Raw genomic sequence first — 21,499 nt, 5'->3', positions numbered from 1 at the left:
TGTTTCTCTTCAGAGTTCTCTCTTCTTATTATCTTATTAAAATTGCAATATTTGGGGCCATCTTTTCACTTTTTTTCTGTTTATGGGCCATTTACTCTCCCCATAATAAGCTTCTGGACCTATCTGTTTGCAATTTGGAAGGCCGTATCCACTGTGTCAGGGCTCCTGTATCTGTACATTTCATCTACTTTGTCCAGAACAGGGAAAGGTCATAGCTGTTTTTAGATTCCTCATTATACTGAATGGGAAACACAAATATTCATTTTATACAGAGCAGCTCAGATCCCAAAACACAGACTGAATCATAGATAGCACAATGTGATTCAGGAATAGAATTTTTTTTTTAAACATGGACAGATACAGATATAAAGTAAATCTTGGGGCCTTTTCACATCCCTAAAACAAGGCAGCTGTGACCAAAAGACTATAAAAACCTTTAATACCTTAATGACTTCTACATATAGAAGAATCTTGACATATTTCAAGCCACAAAATCTAGGATTTTTATCTGGGATTTGTCTATTTATTATTTATTTATTTATTAAATTTATATCCTGCCCTTCCTCCTAGAAGGAGCCCAGGGCAGCAAACAAAAACACTAAACACACTCTAAAACATCTTAAAAACAAAAGACTTTAAAACATATTAAAACAAAACATGTTAAAAAAACCTATGATCTATGATAATGGCCATAAAGAGTAACTACAAAATTTCATTTACCACAGTAATTTAATTGTGGATTACATGTAACGCTTTGGGAAACTAGTCTTTTATAATGTCCTGGCCAGTGGGGATGACAATTTTATCATATATAATTTGATTATGTTGGGAAGCAGCAGAGTAGGAATGGAAGGATCTATTAATTTCAGTTCTCTCAGTTTCTCATTTTCCAGTCTTTAATTTAGTTCTCCATATTTTTGCAGCAATTTATTTTTTAAAAAAATATGAAAATTCTTCAGCTTTTTGTTGCTAATTTCTCATAACACATTTTTGTATGCAATTTTGACTAATGTACACATTTTTGCAAGCAAGTTCTCCTAATATAATGCAGTTTTGAATGATCTGTGTATTCATTTTTATGCACACTTTCCCCTAATATATGCATTTTTGGAAAAACTGGTCAGAGAACTGCATCACAAAATTTGTATAAGTGCAAATTTTGAAGGATGACTGTTTTTCAATTCTTATGTTGTTGCAGAAAGTGTGAATTTCATAAACTTGGCTTTAAATGCAAACTGAATCAAAGTTATCCCCCATCCCTACAGCAGAGCAGTAAAATCCACCCATGTTCGCCAGCTATGGCCACATGTAGAGGACAATGGGTGAACCTAAGAATTTGCATATTCAACAGCAGCTTTCCCCAGTGACTATAGTGCTAAACTGGAAAGACATACTATTTTCGCAAGGGGTGATGTTGCAACGCTGCCAGTTAGCAGGCCTTGGTCTCCAGGCACAGAAGTGCTCTTGCACCGGTTTGTTGGAGCGAACACGCACACATTCGACTCGTCTCGACTGGAAACCATAGTTCCCGCAGGTAGCTGTACACAGAGTCCACAAACTGACCCTCCAGTGTACTCCACAAGTGTCTGTCCAGCAGTTCTGTGTGCTCAAAGGCCTTTTGGTGAAAGGAATAGATAAAATGATAATGCAGAAATGTTCTTAAAAACAACACCTCTGTTTGTCTTTCAGGAAACTGACCTTAGACTAGCCAAACAGAAGTCCAACTAGGGTCTGGCCCATGTCTTGACAAACCATTCAGAAGTATATATGTTCAGCATATATACACACAAACATAAGGAATTCTTCATTAAGGTTCTTTGAATTCCACATTATGAAAAAAGCTTATTTTTTAAAATAATATTTTATATAACTTTATTCTGATTTTGCATTTGTTCTTGTGGTTTTGCTAGTCACAAGGAAGAGGCAAGGATCTATGAAGGGCATTGATGCTCTGCCTCTATCATTAGAAATTCAACCCCCACTGGCTTCTAGGATTTCAGCAGAGTTTGTCCACACACTTGCAAGCATATCTCTCCAAATACAAAGACTAAACACTTGCCCTTTATAAAATTAAAGGCTGAGAGTCTCAGAAAGCTGAACTGTGTGTCCAATATCACAGTCTGCACATTTTCTACACCCTTGTGAAATCATAATACACATAGCCTGTTAGTCAGAAAAAATAACAATAGATTGGAAGAGGAATGGCTTAACATTTCTATTCTCTGCTTTAATGATCCCATCCATCCACAAACCTACTACTAATTAATTTTACTAATAACTACATTGGCTTAATTCTCAGTATTAGACCAAACTGGAATTTATTTTGTGACATGTGAAATTATTCTTATCAGATGAACATTGAGTTTGATGGGATTTAAGGGAATGGAGACATAATAAACAGGTGAAATTAATGATGGAACTGCATGTTAGAAGTACTCCTATGATCCTTTCTCCCACCTATACATTGCAGCAATTGGTACAGCAATTTGAAGGAAAGACTGTTGCTGGAGTGGAGAGAGGGGGACTTCTTAATTCCTACTGGAAAGATGAAGATTGTGCCTTGCTCTTGGGCCTAACTTTGTTTCAACTTAAAGTTGCATAGAAGTTTTAAGCATTCCACATAATAAAACAGTATTAAGAGAATCAGTACATGGCTTCCACTTACAATTTTTCACAGGTTATTCAGGAGCACCAAGCCCTGCATGTATATGGGAAATAGGAGCTAGAATATTATTGAGTATGAGGCGATCTATGGAGGACAAGGCTATCAAGAGCTACTAGCAGTGATAGCTGTATCTAACTTCCACTGTCAGAGTTGCTGGGAATCACAGGTGAAGAGGGTGCTGTTGCACTCAGGTCCTGCTTGTAGGCTTCCCATCCTGCTGGCCACTGTGAATAGGATGCTGAACTAGATTTGCCTTTGGCTTGATCTACCAGAGCTCTTGCTATGTTCTTAATGTTGGTTCCATTCTGCCAATCCTGCAGGTTTGGCTTTTCCCCCCATCTGGATCCTGTCTTTTCTTGATTGGGGGCAGATCTTTCTCTAAGAGGGGTCTTATGTCTTTTCCTTCTTGAGACCCTGGTAGCTTGGGAATTTCTCCTCCCCAGAACTGCCTTCTCTTGTAGAAGGATTCAGGAAAGGAAGGGAGGGTGGGCTGAACTCCCATTCTACAAAGGATCTGGCAGAATAGCTGTTTCCTTTCTCCGACTCCCTTCTTAGGGAAGATGATGAGCTACTTAGATTCTGATTTGTCTCAGAATTTTTTGCATCTGCTATATATAAGTCCAGTAAAGTAATTTCACCCTATTCATGTGTCCCCATTTATCTATCATAGATAATGATGCAGTTATGGCTTTCTTCCTAGGTGACTAGATTTTGCAGGAAAGACAGGCCTTCCCTGCAAAATATGTATGATTTCTCTCCACAATCTTATATAACATCCTCCTTATTGGGGAATACATTTGTATGTTATTGCTCACATTCCACAGAAAACATTTAACTTGATTAACAATTAAAATTCAAAATACATATAACGTTATGTCAGAACTGGCCAACAGGCTGTCAGTTTTTGAAGTGTCAGTGGAGCTTACCTTGGAAGAGAACTGCACTGGTCAGAAGCCACAGATATCCCATCCCTGGTCTGGCAGAAAACCTGCCTGTGTTGTACGGCTAGTCGAGATCCAATGCATGGTCCATTACACTGTTAACAAAGAAAAATGGGCACTTAGAATAGGTCTGTACCGTTTGTTATCAAGGAAGTCTAATGCAGCCTACCAATCATGTGTTGAGGCCCATCAGGGACTTGATAAATCTTTATTTGCTGCTGTCCATGACTGTAAAATAAAAAAAGATGTGTGTTTGTGTGTGTGCATATTCTCAAGCACTTGATAGGCCACAACATATGGCTGGAATACTGAATTCAGTTTGGTAGGTCATAAATCATGCGGGCTGAAATAGCACAAAGATGTAACATGCATTGCTTTCAGTAAAGGTAAAGGAACAGTGAACATTGCAAATAAGTCAGAAGCTCCCTGTCTTTTGCCACAGCTTCTGCAGTCTTGAACACACATGACTTAATGGTTCAGTGTTAAATTCCAGAAGGGTGGCCAGGTTAGTCTGTTTTAGCAAAAGCAACAGAGTCCTGTGGCACTAAAAGACCAGCAAATTAATGGTAGCATGAACTTTTGTATGCCAGAGCCCATGAAAGCAGATGCCACAGTCAATGTATTAGGGTTTCAAGGTGCCTTAGTTTGATGTTATAAATTCAAGTGTTTAGGACAAATGAAAAGTTCTCTCTCACTCTCCCTTTTTGTTAGCCTGCAGCTTGCGATCCACACAGGAAATGTCATTCTAGTCTTCTCCTGGACATTTTACAACTCATACTTATCATAATTTACAGGCAATGAGTTAAGACAGAATCAAGGCAGACATAACTTCCCTTAAAAATGAGTAATTGCAAAGCATGAGACAATTAACCTCAGTCCTGGAAACATAGCAAATATACCGTAAAGAGTGATTTTGCAAAGGGTGAAGTCCTTTTCACTTATGACTACAGGAATAAACCTGTCTCTTGCATTTTGAGCACTTAATTATTCTTTACCTGTTGAAACTGATGTATTGTGAAGCTTTTGGTGCTGGCTTTCCCTAACCCTGAAACAACTTGATTGAGTCAGGAGATGGAGGAGGAAACTAGATTATTAAGGTAAAGAATACTACTGGGGACTTAAAAAAAAAAGCTACTCATCCCTTTTAAGGTTTAGTGAAGGGTTGTCCACCGATCTAAGGAAAATGCCCCTTAGTGTGGAAAGATCTGCCTGAATAATAATAATAATAATAATAATAATAATAATAATAATACTAATACTAATAATAATAATAGAAAAACACTGCAGTGGAAACATATATATCACTTGTGCCTCTGCTGATTTCACAATTCATCTTCTGACATCACTGAGATTCTACCTTTATCCCAATCCTGGCCAGAATTTGTCTTTAAAAACGTATGTCCTTGCAGGGCTTAAATTGCTGGAGCTCTCTGCAGTTCTCTAGAAAAACTGATTACTTAGCTCCAAACTAGATTATATGTTAAATATGTGATTGTATTTATGGGTGGTATTCCCATTGAAACTACTGAACCTAAGTTAGGGCTTATCCACACGGGAGCATACCTTCGTACTAAAGATGCTGCTTTTACCATCGTGATAGATTTGCAAGGTCCACACTTGGTAGCTTCAAATCTGCTGTTTTCCATTCACACTAGTAGGCATTCCTCTGTGAAGGATTAGTGTTGCTGTTTCCTTGTGGCTCCGCCCTCTAATTTTACATGTTTACTCCCTCCGGTTCAAGGCTGAAGCCAGGAGAGCGCATGGGTGTGAAATTGACAAGAAAAAATGAAACTGACAACCCCTCTTCTCTATTGTCCCAGTCTAGATAGACGGGAGGGGGAGTGAGTGAAAAGGCAAACTAGACAGCAGCTGTGGCAGCTTTTGCAGGTGGCACAGAGGCAGCGAGCAATGGGGCATTAAAAAAGAGCCTGCCAACTAAAATTGAAGCAAAGTGCCTACAAGGAGGAGCGGTGCACAGCTGAGATGGTTTTTCCTTTCCTTTTCGCATTAAAATTGGATTGGGTTAATATGGAATTAAAAGGGAAAACTGCGTTATAGCTTCTCCTTGCCTGCAACATCATGTGAGCCACGTGAATTACAAGGGTATGCAAGTAGCACCAGACACACACTAAATCGCTGTGTGGATGACCCCTTAGTCATGTCCATTCAATTAGCCTACTTTGAGTAGAACTAGAGTCGAATACTACCCTATGTCTTTATTTATTTATTTAGAAAATCAGCTGCAGGGTGCTGATACCATATCACAGGAGGTTTAATCCTTCCCTCCATGTCCTTTTCCCATTGAAAACCAGTCACCCCACTCCCCTAACAGGGGAACTGATACTGATGCACAACAGGTGAAAATGGAAAGGGTTAACCCTCTCTCCTCTCTCTTGTACAGCAGTCTTGATCTAAATATAATAAACTAAAGATATGCAAATGTGATCACACATTAAATATATATTGTTGTTTGGTCCTGAGCCCTTTTCACTAAGGCTCGGCTTCACTAGATATAATGCTGTGTTATAAGCTGAACTAGTTGTTCAGCCATGCATCTGTGAGGAGTAAAAGGCACCAAGGTATCTTATGTAGTTGAAGAGAGGTGAATTTACTCCTTCCATATCATGTTTGATTGACTCCTGATGCTTTGGAGGGCACTACGTTGGTGACTTGTGCTTTAAGTCAAGGAGATGTATTTAATTAATTAATTTAAATGATTTATTACCTGCTCTATCTAATACATAATAAAATACAACAATCTAAAAAAACCAAACAACAATACATTAAAATTACATCACAGCACCACGAGAGCATAAAAACATATCTAGTCGGCTAGTCGTGGCGCAGAGTGGTAAGCGGCAGTAACGCAGCCGAAGCTCTGCTCATGGCCGGAGTTCGATTCCAATGGAAGGAGGAACTCGAATCTCCGGTAAAAGGGGTCGAGGTCCACTCAGCCTTCCATCCATCCATGGTAGGTAAAATGAGTACCCGGCATATGCTGGGGGGTAAAGAAAGGCCAGGGAAGGAACTGGCAATCCCACCCCATATATACGGTCTGCCTAGTAAACGTCACAAGACATCACCCTAGGAGTCGGAAATGACTCACACTATAAGTGCGGGGACACCTTCACCTTTACCTTTACCCAAATGTGTGAGTAAATACAAATTCTTTAGAAGATACCAAAAAAACAACAGGGTTGGTGTCAACTGAATCTGTGAGGGGAGGATATTCCAAACTTGGGTTACCACTGTAGTGAACAACCTCTCATGTGCCACTACATATCACGTGCTGTGGGACATCTCCACTTGCTTTAAGACACCAGGCTGGTGTATAGGGAAGTAGGCAGTCCAGAAAATGCCCAGGTCCTAAGCTGTGTAGGGCTTTATATGTCAGCACAAGCACCTTGAGCTTGGCTCAGTAGCTAACTGGCAGCCTGGATGCAACTAGGATGGCACTTTTTAGGAGTATAATGGAGCAGCCTGCTACTTCTTCTTAGGAACTGACTGAGCACCAGAGGCTGAAAAGGACAGTGGGATACAGTAAATTTAACCGTCACTTGACAGGAGGGGTCAAATGCAGTCTGACAGTACTAGAAAAAATATCATCAAAAGTTTTCCACAACACACACTCACTCTCTCTCTCACACACACACAGAGTTAGTGGGGGTGGGGAAATCTTTTTACTCTTACAGCTTTGGGAACCAATTCTACACCTACTGGAATGATCGAGAAAACAAAACAAAACAAACGTGCCCATAACTTGACACGTGTACATTATATGCCAAAGAAAGGAAGGACAGCAACTCTCCTTTCTTCACTGCATAATGATGCAGCAACTCCAGACCAGAATCCCAAGCGTGAGATCATTCTTTATTACAATGAAATTAAAGGTGGAGTGGAAACCTCAGACCAGATGCTCTCCAAACACAATTCCAGAGATGTAATCAAATGGTGTCAAATGGCAGTGGTGTTGCCCTTCTGGCAGTGTAGCTACATATGCCAGGATGGGGATGGAGGAGGGCAGTGGCAAGGTCAGGGGAGCTCTGGGTTGGCGGCAGTGGTGGCTGTTGATCTGCCTTCATCTCACACAATGCTGCTGGTCAATACCCCCCCCCCAAATCGTGGACATTATCTGCTAAAATGACTGTATTGTCTGGAAGCAGAACAATCCATGATGGTGTGAACATCCCAAAGGACATCTCTTCCTAGGAGACCTGGGTTTAGTTGATCAAAGCCTGGTTTAAGCTTCAACCCAGAGAGCTACCTCAGAGGCCCTAACACACCCAAGAAAACTTTTGGCTCTCCTCCCATTACTTTAAACAACCTGCCTCATAAACTGTTTTTGAAATTTCCCAGCCCTACACTTTAAATACATAGTCTCAGATATCTCCACTACAAACTAATGTGAGAAAAACGGAATACTCTTTAACTCTTATGAGAAATGATTGCATGAAATCCCTACCTTTGGGGTTCTCACAAGGCCTACATCAAAACTAAATGAGAGGAGACGGGAGGAGGGGGAAAGGGTCTGTTTGCAGAGGGGACAAAGTAATCTGCTTATTTTCCCTGCACTTCGGGATAGGTAATCATTGAGCTTGGCCAATCGGAACCTGATGTCCCTCTTAAGTGAACTCTATGATACAACAGCAAAATGCCACTGATTCATGGCCAGTAATCTGTTCTTAACTGTAATCAGAATAATCAATGTGTAGGCTTGCCTGGGATTGGAGCTGCATAACCTTACATAACGCTTGAGAAACTCCCCCCACCCTTTCTCTGGTTGGAGAAATATTATATTAGAAAACCAAATGGTCAGATGAAACAGATGAATTCATACAACTTTTGATAATTGAGCTTGGATATGACATCATAGGATGGTATATACTAACAACCAACCCTCTGAGGGAACTGGACTCTATAGCACTCATTACATAAACCTTACCGGGCATTCCATAGAAATTACAAATTAGACAATTTGCTTATAGCTCCTCAAGGAAAGATCTAATCCTCTTTAAATAAATGGCAGCATGATAACTCAATCAATGCTGGAGTGAACATTTTCCAAAATCCACAAAAGCAGGGTATTTTTTAATTCAGTTATTATCAGCTAACTGAAAGGAACAAATCTAATTTGGCTGGAAGCCACAGGATACCCTGCAATCTTTCTTCGTCCCACCAACTAGTATTCTTCAGAATGGGCTAGCATTGCCCTGATTGTGGCAGGTCAACACGGCATACTGTGTAATGTACAGACTCTGCCTTTTAACTAGGGAATTAACAGTCCATCTGGTTCTATCAGGAATTGTAGAATAATCATTGCTAGCTGACCCACATTGCCTCTACCTGTCTGACATACAATGCATTTTATTTTCTATTCTTTCCAAATTAGCTTACCATGCTGTGATCACTTTCAGTAATGGAGTGGATATTGCAGATGATGCAGTCATAGGGCTATTTAATTTTATCAGGATATTACTCGGTTCCACTAAACTTAATTTCCTTGCTTAGCTAATGTTTAACAACATCCATTAAAATATATGGCTTTTTGAACTTATCATAAATGATCTGTTCTTATATTAAAAACAGTATCATTGTTTGGGGTCAACCAAAAGTGACAGTAACATGCACATGTAATTTTCTTTAATACTATTAATTTGCGCCAAACTTTTTAAATACATAAAACATGTTAAAATATTTATTTTGCTTGTCCTGAAGCAACCCCTGACAGGCAGACCAGCGTGATTTGACAGGGGGGAACTGAGTTTGGGATTATGACTTGCACAGGGCCATCTAGTAGAAAAACAAAAACCCTGCTTTCTTTATAACCCCCCTTGCTTTACCTTTTCACAATCACATATGATGAGTGGCAGCTGCATGTACTTACTTGTCCCCAGGCAGAAGTTGCCCACTCCACACACAGCTGTCTGTTACAGCTCTGAGTATCTACTGGATGCTTGGCAAGTTGAGTGCATACATTATTTGACACGGGGATGGAGTTGCCTGCAGCTGTTAGTTTCTGACATGTTACCCGTCGGGTCTGGATGCCTCCACCACAGCTTTGTGTACAATGGGACCATGATGTCACCATCCATCTAATGGAAGGATAAAGGGAGGAAGGAAGAGTTACTGTGGAGAGTCATGGGCAAGCCACCAATGATATTCCAAAATTACCCATCTATATTCCTTCTAAAATAGTACCTGTTTTTAGTCAGCTTGGTTCCTATCCCAATAAAGATTCTCACCTTTTATTTCTATAAAAGACCAATGGAATTGGGAAAACTCAAAATCACTCCCTCTAGCAGTGAATATAAGTAGTAAGTGCTGAGTGAAATGAAGCCGAATGGGGCTACTGAGAAACATCAGGAGAGGTATAAGTACAGAAAATCTTTTTAAAAAAACCCTAGAAAATTGAGAATGACCAGTAGCCACAGAATATTGACTGCCAGTTGGAAAAGAAAACCAGGGATGGGAGAAGATGAATGCCCTGCATCAGCTCCGTAGAGTTCATAGTATCCAGGAGGACGACATGACTGGTTGGCACCTTGAACAGAAGCTACTCTGTTAGGGTTGATGACACACTACAACAAGTAGGGATGGGGAGAAATTTGGTTTGGCTTCCATTTTAATGCAAACCTATCTAATTCACACTTCCTGAAACAGTGTGCAAACCAAACTATAGCCATCCCTCAAAATTTGAAGTTCTCTAAGTTATGTGATACAGTTCTCTAACTATAAAATGTATGCAAAAAATCATATATTTGGGGGGAAGTATGCATAAAATGCATATATTAATGAAAATAACACAAAACACATTATATTAGGGAAAACTGCTTGCAAAAATGTGTATCTTATGAGAAATGTGCACTAAAATACGGATCAATGTTCATTAGAACTTTAAAAAAAGAAATTGTCAAATGATGCAGAAATCTGGCAAACTGAGCTTAAGACTAGAAAAATTAGAAACTGAGAGAAACTGAAATTTGCAGATTCATCCATCATTAGTTGCAGGGCCCACATGCCTCACTTAATTCTGAAGACATTGCAAAGCAACCAGAGATTGGTAGAGATAGGTAGAACTGCCCAGTCAGGATTGAAACTGTGCTTTTCAAGACTTGCAAAATAGCTGGGTTTATACTGAGCTCAATTTCAGATGCTTGCATGCTCCCTATGATGCTATGCTGTCATGGGGGAGGGGGCTTGGTATAACACAAAATCGCTATCATACCCAAAAGAGCAGAGAAAGGGACAGGACCACAAAATGATGGGAACTTTCCCCCCATCAACCACCTCATCAGGGTGAAAAAGACATCTATATCAGCCACCACCACACTCACTCACAGAGAGAAGCCTTTTGTACCTCTCCTCTGTTCAGAATGGATGGGAAGGTAGATATCCAATCTTCGCATCTAATAAAATGTGGACATGCTTGAGAGGGCATGGTTCAATGTAGCAGACGCTGGGCCAGTGCAAACAGGAACCGAGCAGGAAAAACAGTCTCCTCATGCATTATAGATTTTTGAGGGGATATTTACTGTTACCTTTTGTGGGTGCCATAGGACAAACTGGTGACTTCTGTTGCTTGGATTAAAATTCCAGCTGGAGAAGAACATTTGGGCCCATAATGTTAGGTTTATTTTTAGGTAATCAGTATGAACTGCCCAATCCATATTTCCAGCTTACGATATACACATCTTGGGAGCACAATTAAATTAAGTTAATTTAAGAATTAACTTAAAACTCTATCAAGTTGACAGGCCAAGAATATACTTTATTATGTATTATGATTCAGAATCAGTTTGTTTCCTTGCCACCAGTTTGCTACTAATGCTGGGGGATGGTTGGTACAACCCTATTTATTTAATTAATTAATTTATTAAAAGATTTCTATACCACCTTTTATTTGCAGAAAGAAATACCACACAATGATAAGCTTTGGCTATGGGGCGGTATACAAATACAATAAATAAATAAATAAATGATAAAACATAACACATCCAATAAAAATAATCTTCACTAAGATCAGTAAAAACTTCATAGCAACCAGTATTAATAATATTAAGACTCGGAGTAAGCCTGGATGAATGGGCATGTCTTCTGTTGAGAAAAACATTCCACTGTTGGTGCTCCTCTGATCTCCACAAGGAGAGCATTCCACATGTTAGGTGGCAGTGCCACCCCACAGAAGGCCCTAATCTCTCAATTTCAGCATACCCTCCTTTGGCAGAAAGATTTGTAAGTTACCACAGGAAACAATAACTTCAGAGATGCTTCAGAGTTTGTCTACTAAATATAGTTTGCATTCTGCCAGCACAGATATGTTCCTAGTGGCCAGTGCAAAACCCCTCCATTCTCCATCTCCTTTATTCTTAAAGGAGCCCAACATTCCATCTCAACTGTGTTTTGGCTTGCTCTGTGCTTAAGGGCTGGCCACAGTTAGGAGCTGTTTTTTATTTCTTGAATGCTGAGGTTTAGAACAAGGGCAGGTAGAAGGGATATATACTGACAATTTGCAGAAAACTGGCAAGGATTTCTGTTAAGTTACTTAACAACAGGAACAACAAAGTGCCTTTCCCTCCTAAAATTAGGCTGCTGAAATGAAGAAATCTTGGAGCAACTAGGAGTGGACTTCTGTGTGGAAGGACTGAGCTCCATTTGGTTCTAGTACTCAAAATTTAATTCCTAGCCTCAGAATATGGTTAGAGGCACCCTACTATTTAATCCAAAATATGTATCTTTGGCGCCTGACTTTGGTGGATCTTGGGGTTCTAATAACAAAAAGCCAAGCTGGCCGAGAAACCTTGCCATATCTGTCTGGCAACTTTTAGAAGAAATGGTGGCAGGAGGAAGTGGAAGCGAACTGATTATTGTTTCCATAGGATAATTCTGATCAAGTCAGGGGCCCTGTACAACTCAGCTTCACGTTTTCCCCCTCAGGATTTATATGACCTAAACAACAGAGAAAATTCTAGTGTGTCCTGAGATCCCATAGAGTAATCCTGCTTTTGTTTTAAAATTGTTTGATGGAATGGGTAAAGCGGTGTTCTCAGAGTCTTTTGATTATTGAACAGAAAGTGCTGTGCAGAGCTATAAAATGTCTGATACTGATAGAATAAGCAAAACAAAGCTCTCAAGTACAGAATAGAAGTACTGATATGAAAATTGAATTTAGGTTGCAACCCTAATCAGGAAGCAAGGATCACTGAACACAATGGGACTTATTTCCATGTAAACATGCACTGAATTGCTTTGTTAACCTTCTAATTCAGATTAAAATGCAAAGCCTGCAACTGTGAATTTGTTTTTATTCTTGTGCTGCTGTCCGGGATTCCCCCAGACACCCATGGAAACACATCAGTAAAGGAAAAGGCCCAGCCAAAATAAAGAAAACACGCTTTCCCCCTCATTGTACCTCACTCTTTGGAAAGGTCAAATCCACAGCTTTCCTGCCCCTTGTAAATTTCAACTCTGTATTTCTAACCTCTTTCTATTTCCAAACTTATACACATTTCATCCGTTTCTTGGGAGCCAGAAAAGCAGCATGGGCAGTGATGCAGTTTAGGAAAGGGCTAATGTGCATAAATCATTCCTGTAGAAGTATTCCCATCAGCAAGTCAGATCTTTGCTGATATTAATGAGCATGTTTCATATTTCACGAACTCTTGTGGTCCCAGCTGTTTCTTACAATTCAGCTGGCTATCCAGAGATCCTTTGCCTAAAGCAGAGGTGTGTGAAAAATTATGGAAAAATAATAAAACAGGAGACATTTCCAAAGTGGCCATTCTAAGCTAATCATTTAAAAAATTATTATTATTAGCTGTTGTCAGAAAATGGCAGGGCAAGATTCTGAGGTCATAAGTACACAGGAAGCATCCTGTGTCAGACGATCAGTCCCTCCATATCAGTAATGTCTATACTGGCCCAGTTTGCAGGACATGGTAAGCCAAGCTATGGCTTACTGGGACCATGCAAACATGTGGGCTCCTGGAGAGGGGCTTGCAACTGCTTTGTTCCTCCCCAGTCTTTTTTACTCCCACACCATGCTGAATTAAGCCAAAGTTGGACTTAGCATGTTGTTCAAAACCGGTCTTATGGTTAAACTCTCTCCTCACTAACCATATTCTTGTAGCAAAGAACAAACCTTGTCTATAGCTTATGGTTAGTGAAGACAGAGTTTAGCCACAAGTCTAGTTTTGAATAGGGATGGGCAAAAAATTTGATTCAGTTCACATTTCAAGCGGAATCTATCAAATTTGCACTCTCTGAAACAATATGAGAACTGAAACACTCCTTCCATTCTTCTTAGTTGAATTTTGCAATGTAGTCTGCCAACTGAACAATGTTTATAAAAATGCACGTTAGGGGAAAATGTGCATAATACATAGGAGTGAAAATAACATACAAAAATGCATTATATGATGAGAAATTGCCTGCAAAAATGTATACATCAGTCAAAACTGCCTATAAAAATGTGTGTGTTAGAAGAAATTTCCACTAAAATGCTGGAGAATTTTAATGTGAATTTGTTTTGAAAAAAATCACAAACTGTTGCAGAAATGTGGAGAACTGAATCTGAGATTGGAAAATTGAGAAACTGAGAGAACTGAAATGGACAGATCTTTCTTTTCTTGGTTTCGAACAAAGTGCTAAGCGAAACATTGGCTTAGCTCAGTGTGGCACAGGAGTAAAAAAGGCTGAGGAGGAGCAAAGTGGCTGCAAGCTTCTCTCCAGGAGTCCACTTAGTTTGGCTTGTTGTGTTGTACAAACCAGTTCACTGACTGTTGGTGGCTCCCTAGGATTTGAGACAGGAATATTTTTCCAGCCCTACCTGGAGAAGCCAGTGATTGAACCAAGGGACTTCTGCATGTGTTCCAACTCTGAGCTATATTCCTTCCCTGGATCATTTCTGAGTGCACGTGTAAATGCAGTTATCTTGTACAGTCCACTGGAGTCATTCATCTGTTATTGTCTCCAGAAAGTGTGGCTGAAATATAAACTTGTCTTTAGGACAAGTTTAGGAATCTTTATGCATAACAAGGAGTTATGGCCTGTGGTTTAGCTTAATTTGTTTACTTAAAACCACTGGTCATTCATTTCATTCATTTATATCCTGCCCTTTCTCCCAGTAGGAGCCCAGGGCGGCTGGGTGGTCATAACAAAACAGAGCACAGAATACAGTAATATCTGAAAGCTGCTGAGAATGATTGCTTGCTTTTACTGTGCTTTTACATGCTGTCTCTTCAACTATGTGACTATGAAAACCTGATTCGGCAAATCTTTCCCCCCCTTCTGCATTCATATGAACCTACTCTCTTTCAGTTTACAAAAGCTTTCCTACCTAACTGCCTAGAGGTGACCCTTCATTCATCATAGGCAACCAGGCAGTGAAAAATCCTCAGTGTAATCTCTGCTTTAGTGGTATTATGTTTTGCTTAGCAGCACACTCTTAGCTAGAAAAGTGAAGTATTATTACTTTGTAGTGATGTTTTGTGACACATATTGTATATTTCAGTGGAAGGCCAAACCTTGAAGGGCAGTCTCTTCTGTTACAAGCAACTGGCTGCAGAGCTGGTTTGGGCTTCTCCATGCAATGGGATATATTGACTTGAGCTCCATCCAGTAAGCATCTCAGCTGGTGATATTGTAGACCCCTATTACCACAAGAGGCTGAACAGGGTGACAACTTACCCACTGACCACCAATAATCTGTAACAGCAACAAAACGTCAGGGTGAAAAGATCTAACAGAGCCAGCTGAAGTTTATGAGTAGTCAAAGCAAGAGATATCACAACCCTCTTCCTTGCATTGAGATATTTGTAGGAATAGGTCAAGGGTAGAGATGCTTTTCTAGCCCGAAGATTGCATTCCCCTCTGGGCAACCTTCCAATTACCCCATGCCAGTGGTGGGTGGCGCCAGAAGCAAAATAAACATTTTACCTTTGTAGAGTAGGCTAGTTTCTACACGTTCCACACACCCCTCTCTATCCTCCATCCAGACAAGGAAGATACAAGATCAGCGTTCAAGAATACATTCTAGCAAGGCAAAAACACTTGGGTGTGATGCAGGGCCAGTGAGGGGTATAGCTTGGGGAGAGTTCTGTGGGCAGACAGAGAGGACTGGAGGGCTGCGTTTGGCCCCTGAGTTTGAGGTTCCCCTCCCTGGGATAGGTGAAGCAAAGTAAAACTTATTTTGAACACATATGTACACAAGAGCTGGCTTGCTGGCCCATCTAGCCCAGCATCCTGTGTTCAACAGTGGCCAACTGCCTGAGTTTGAAAAGCAGCACAAACTGATGCCTGTATGTTTTCCATAGTGGGGGGAAATTGTAGCACTGGAGACTGGGATTTAGATTGCAAAAGTGGCATGGGGAAGAAGCACTAAACCCCCTTCCCCTCTATACCACTGTTCCAATCTTACCAGGGGAACAGCAGGTCTGGATCAAACCTTTTATTTTTACCTTCCACTTTCTATATTTTAGCAAGTTTCCAGTCCACAAGATGATCCATCTAAAGTCCAACTGCTTTCATATTAAATGCTCAGATTTAGATATTCACTGCACTCTGAGCTGTGATACTAAAAACAGTCATCTTCTATGATATGGAAGTGTTTCTTTTACAATCCGTGCTCATTATTTTTGAAATGTAATGGCTTCTTGTGCGTGTTTTATCATCATCACTGTCTTTGAACAAAATGCATTTGGAAAAAAGGAAACCACTATTTGCCATGTCAGGACAATCTCATAATCTTTTTTCAGACATGGGAAGGTAAAAAAAATAGACAATAAGCAACTGATGTAGTTGAGGTCCCCCAATGTGGTATCTGTGAGCATCATGGTTCCTGTAGACACTCCCCTTTGGCACCCATCATGGTCCAACTCCTCCTTCCATTTTTTTAAAAAAATAGGGGTTTGGTTTTTTTTTTTTTGCTTTGGGGGGATTACTTGGTTGGGAGGGTTGTCTGTTTCTGGGTATGTTGCCTGTTATTTATTTATTGGATTTATATCCTGCCCTTCCATCCAGTAGGTATCTGCTTTATTTCTTTGCGTGTGTATGTAGATGTTTTGCCTGTTTGTGGTGGTGATTCAGTTCTGTCAGATTTTATTCTGTGAAATGGGTATTCTGTGATGCCCACAACAGTTTCTTAGATTTCCAAATGTGATCTCAGGCCCCAAAAGTTTGGGAACCCTTGACAGTCATGGCCATGATCATCAATGGCAAATTGTCATCATTCCCTCTGGACCGATATAAGCAATCAACCAGAGGAAGTGTGTCATCTGGTGCCAAGAATATGGCATCATAATTAACTGATCCAAAATGGAACACAATGGAAATGGTTGCTGCTATCAGTGGTATGCCACTCTGTGAGGGGAGGGGGCAGCTGAGTATAAGCCTGTGTTACAAGTCAACAAATGTATAAATTATTCCCATGTTAGCATTTTGTTCACAGGAGTGATTTCCAAGACCACCCCTATAAGAGCACTCAAAACATCGGAAGTGCTCTTTAGAGAACATTTTGGGGAACCGTAAACAGATTTCAAAATGTAGAACTCCCTTGGGTGTGGTTAACATTCCATACTCAAAACTCACTGTACCTCTGTCAAGAACATAATCGTGGGTGTGATCAAGAAATGTGAAAGTTGCTTTGCACAGGTATCCTTAATATGAAACACTTAAATTAAAAATATGACATGACAATAGGTTACAAGTATACAGTTTGGTAGAAATGTTAGATTGGTGGGTGTGCCAGTGAACTGTATTCTCTTTTTTGAGCTTACCGTCCACAGAGCAAATCACATTGTTATAGAGGACCCAACACTGACACCGTTGGTAATATCCTAAAATCCATAATCTATTGCCCAGAAAGAGCTTACTTCCACGTGACATTCGTGTTTTTTTTTAAATGTATCATCTATAACATTATGCCAAATCCAAAAATCTAGAAGAACCATTTTTACCTTGGACTGTCAGAGATGTATTTTGTACAAGCAAGCCTGCCTCATTCTGAGCCATGCAGCTGATCTCCCCCTGAAAATCATTGCTGATGTTCAGTATCTGAAGAATTTGACCAGATGCCAACACACGGTGAGGCATATTGATGGGCTGGCCAGCATAAAACCAGGTGATATTAGGAGTTGGGTGACCATCCACTGGGCAGCCTAAAAAGTAAAGCACAGAAACATGTTAGATCCCAGCAGACTGGATTTAGTCACCTGTAAACAAAAACAATAACAGGAACCAAAGACGGGAGTCCCATATATGTATTATTGATTCAAACATTTCTACCTGCCTTATCATATTAAATTCAAAATGGCGGACATTAAGAGCAATAAAGAAAATAAAACAGATCCATTATAAACCAACCACCAGATAAACATCACCTACAAGACAACAGCAGTAAGATCTGAGTTGATGTCTTTAATTACACTGGTCCCACTCCGACATACACCCACTAGGAATGGGGAGATGGTAGGGCCAGTGAGTCCCTGTGCGCCATTGCCACGGGGAACCAAGCAGGTGGGTGGCTCTAGCAGCAGAAGTAGTGGACCCAGATGAGGCCACTGCCTCTGGCACTTGTCCCAATATGTTGCATTATAATGCCAGGCCTGTTTTTAGATATTACATATCCAAACAGCAAGACAGGCCTCATAACAATATCAGTGCTCTTTCTAGACTGTTTTGACTTTACTTTTGATTATTTTGTACTATGTTGTCCTGCCCAAAGCCAAGGAACGCAGTCTTACACAGTTCTGTGAGTTTTCCTCTTTTTATTAAAGTAATAAAAAATGTAAATGTACTGCCTTCAAGTTGATTCCGACTTATGGCGACCCTATTAACAGGGGTTTCATGAGGCTGAGAGGCAATGACTGGCCCAAGGCCACCCAGTGAGCTTCATGGCTATGTGGGGATTCAAACCCTGGTCTCTCAGGTCATAGTCCAACACCTTAACCACTACACCACACTGGCTCTCTCATTAAAGTAATAGATATATCAAAAGTTTTGCAACTCATTAACCTAACTACTTTTTTAGGAACTTTTGCCCTGGCTAAGTCTGACTAAGCATATCTTCACAGCTTTCAGATGTTGACTCAGAAAGGAACCCCTCCCCTGAGTCCACTTAAGTAGGCTTGGCTTTCGTGTGTAAATGACAGCTCCTCCTTAACTCCATCTATTGAACTTCACGCTTCTGAATCCTCTGAGCATGAGGCGATGGGAGCTGGATCTCAGCCTCCCACTCCAAATGGTGGGGGCTAACTGCCTGCTCAAGCGTAAAAACCTGCGGGTGCTTGGCTGGGGAATGTCATGTTGACAAGGCGGCGCCTTGGGTACAGGCAAGGGGAGCATGTCTAATGGATCAGTCTCTCACAGGGTAGTCTCTGACAGTCCAGGTTGAGCTCCAGTGGGGGGGGGGCAGGGGACTGGGTGCGCTGTGAACTCTCCTCATTGCTCGACACCTTCGTCAGCTTGTTGCCCCAGTCCTCAAAGTTGGTATCACCCTCGTCAATGCCTCCCCTCCCAACCTGGGTCACAACATATGTTCAGCAATCTCCAGCCTTTTTGGCCTGTGGGCACATTTTGGAATTCTGAGAAAGGGTCATGGGCACCATCACAAAATGGCTCCTGTAGGACACTTTAAGGGGTACTGTTACAAAGCACTTGTTTCACAAAAGGCAAACTGATGAAACTAAAAGACAAGTACAAGTAACCTGTACACCCTTCCTCTCAGAGAGCCTGCACACCTGCAAAATTTTATCCCAGCATCAATCCACACACACACACACACACACACACACACACACACACACACACACCATCCATCCATCCATCCATCCATCCATCCATCCATCCCACACACCACTCCCCTTCTTGTTCTCCTCTCTTCCATCCAGAATAGTCAGCTGTTCTCCTCACCTGCCTCTTGGTCACTTCCAACTGCTGCCCTGCTCTCTTCGCTACCCCAGATTACTAGGCAGTGGCAGGATCAGCCATTTTTAACAGATGCAAGGTGAAGTACTAGCTTCTAGTGAGGGGATGAGTCTCAGGCTTATGTGCTTTTTCCAACCATAGACATAGGCTGTATAGACAGCAGTTTATTCCATTTTGCTGACTTTCCTTACCTGATCATGTCCACATTTTATTTGATCTTTCAGATTACGTAAAAGCCACATCTGAAAATCTAGCAGAATATAGCTGAAGTTTAGCATTCATTTCCGTGTTAATTGCTTCCAGGAAAAATCAGTTTGCACCTCCAGTTACCCAGAAAATCACAGGCGTAATGTGACAAAATTAGGAGTGGTATACCAGCATACAGTTATTTCCTGCTGTTTTCATGGGGAAATAGAAGTGCATATGTACAAAAAGGTGGGGGGGGAGTAGTAACATGTCCAATGATGTTCATTGTTGTGTAACACCACACCCACTGTGCAATTGCAGCTCTGTGAGGCAGAGTCTCCTAACCACTCTCAGCGCCCTTCACAAACTACACTTCCCAGGTTTCTTTGAGGAAAGCCATGACTGTTTAAAGGGGAATAATAGTGGAATAAATGTCTAGTGTGAATGTGGCCTCAAACTAATACAGTAAATACCATGTCTGAATGCAGCCATAACCTTCAGTGTGAACCAGAGCCAGCCCATATGTGCAACTGAATATGCAGATCGGTCCCACTCATGGGAATTACACACATCACTTTTCTTAACTGATGACTCTGCAGAGGGGACCCTACTTGCACAGGCATTTGTAAACTCTAATTAACACGAAAGGTTCTCTGCAGAACAGGTGGGGGCAATTGCTTCACATCCTGCCACGTCTCTAACTTTCACATTGTGGCTTATGCATGGACTGGCCCCAAGTGGCTTTTAGTTTTTGGGAATAGAATGTATAAAATACATCCACAAGTTCACAAAAACTATATTGTATGCCAAATTCAGTTTGTCTCAGCCAAACTGTTTCTTTTTAAATCTCCTACAATTTGCATCAGCTATTACGACCTCTTCCAAAACAAATATATAAGATAATGGGAATACCACATAGTCAATAATAGGAAAATAAATAAGTAAAAATCACCCGTTTTTGCAGTGTGTGCAATGATACATTTTCCCATTTGTAACACACACACTCTCTCTCTCTCTCTATGAAGGCTGTATGAAATAGATATTTCCAATTTGCATTTATGAAATGAGCATCAGTCACCCCTGACAGGCTACATGTCCTATATATACTCCTTAGTGCAGAACAAAATGTCTTACACACATTTAGTGAGATGAAAATAACATAAAACATACTAAAAACCCGACCTTTCTCAATTTTGCTCACATGAATAATAGTAATCCCATCTAATGTAGATTACCAGCACTTATTCTGTATTTCCTATCAGCCATGTGAATTATCATAGGCTTTACCTATCATTATTGCTCAAGACTCATATATAAAAAATGGCACAATCCAGCTGCAATCCAAACTTCAGTGGGATGTGGCTTTCACCTACTGGCCACATAATCCTATAGCAGATTATATGACTCAGATAAGAGCATCACCCAGGTTAGGAACCTGTGCCCCTTCAGATGCTGCAGAACGACAACTTCCATAATCGCTGTGCCATCGGCTATGCTTACTGGGGCTGATGGGAGTTGTAGTTCAGCAGCATTGGTTCCCAAGCCCTGTTCTAGTGGTACCCAAAGAGCAGCAGCTTCTCTGAAACTGTGGCAAGAATAATTGACATCTACACAGGAGAAACTGAATTATACCCAGGTCAAATATGCAGAGATACTGGAAATCAATCTGTGCAGATCAATATACCCTTTTAATACTTTTGTGTATCTATTTTGTCTTCATTTTCAAGCCACGCAATTACATTCCCCCTCCAAGCTGGATTTTAGTTTTTTTTCTTTCCCAACATTC

General features: G+C 40.7%; 1 protein-coding gene across 11 annotated transcripts in view; it reads right to left on the bottom strand.

Moving 5' to 3' along the window:
- Positions 1–21,499, bottom strand: part of ADAMTSL1 (ADAMTS like 1) — an 815,531-nt gene that overhangs the window by 4,371 nt on the left and 789,661 nt on the right. For 10 of the 11 annotated variants that reach the window (XM_061630623.1, XM_061630637.1, XM_061630631.1 and 7 more), the window contains 5 exons: positions 17,559–17,759; positions 15,129–15,309; positions 9,491–9,698; positions 3,592–3,701; positions 1,395–1,615 (listed from right to left, as the gene is read on the bottom strand). In XM_061630623.1, coding sequence (XP_061486607.1) covers positions 1,395–1,615; positions 3,592–3,701; positions 9,491–9,698; positions 15,129–15,309; positions 17,559–17,759 — 921 coding nt within the window. Of the gene's footprint in view, positions 1–1,394; positions 1,616–3,591; positions 3,702–9,490; positions 9,699–15,128; positions 15,310–17,558; positions 17,760–21,499 lie in introns of those variants that run through there. The other variant, XR_009763308.1, reaches the window with a different exon arrangement.

This window comes from Rhineura floridana, chromosome 1 (assembly GCF_030035675.1).
Source record: "Rhineura floridana isolate rRhiFlo1 chromosome 1, rRhiFlo1.hap2, whole genome shotgun sequence".
In the NCBI taxonomy this organism is placed as follows: Eukaryota; Metazoa; Chordata; class Lepidosauria; order Squamata; family Rhineuridae; genus Rhineura; species Rhineura floridana.
This window is presented reverse-complemented; position numbering and strand designations above follow the sequence as displayed.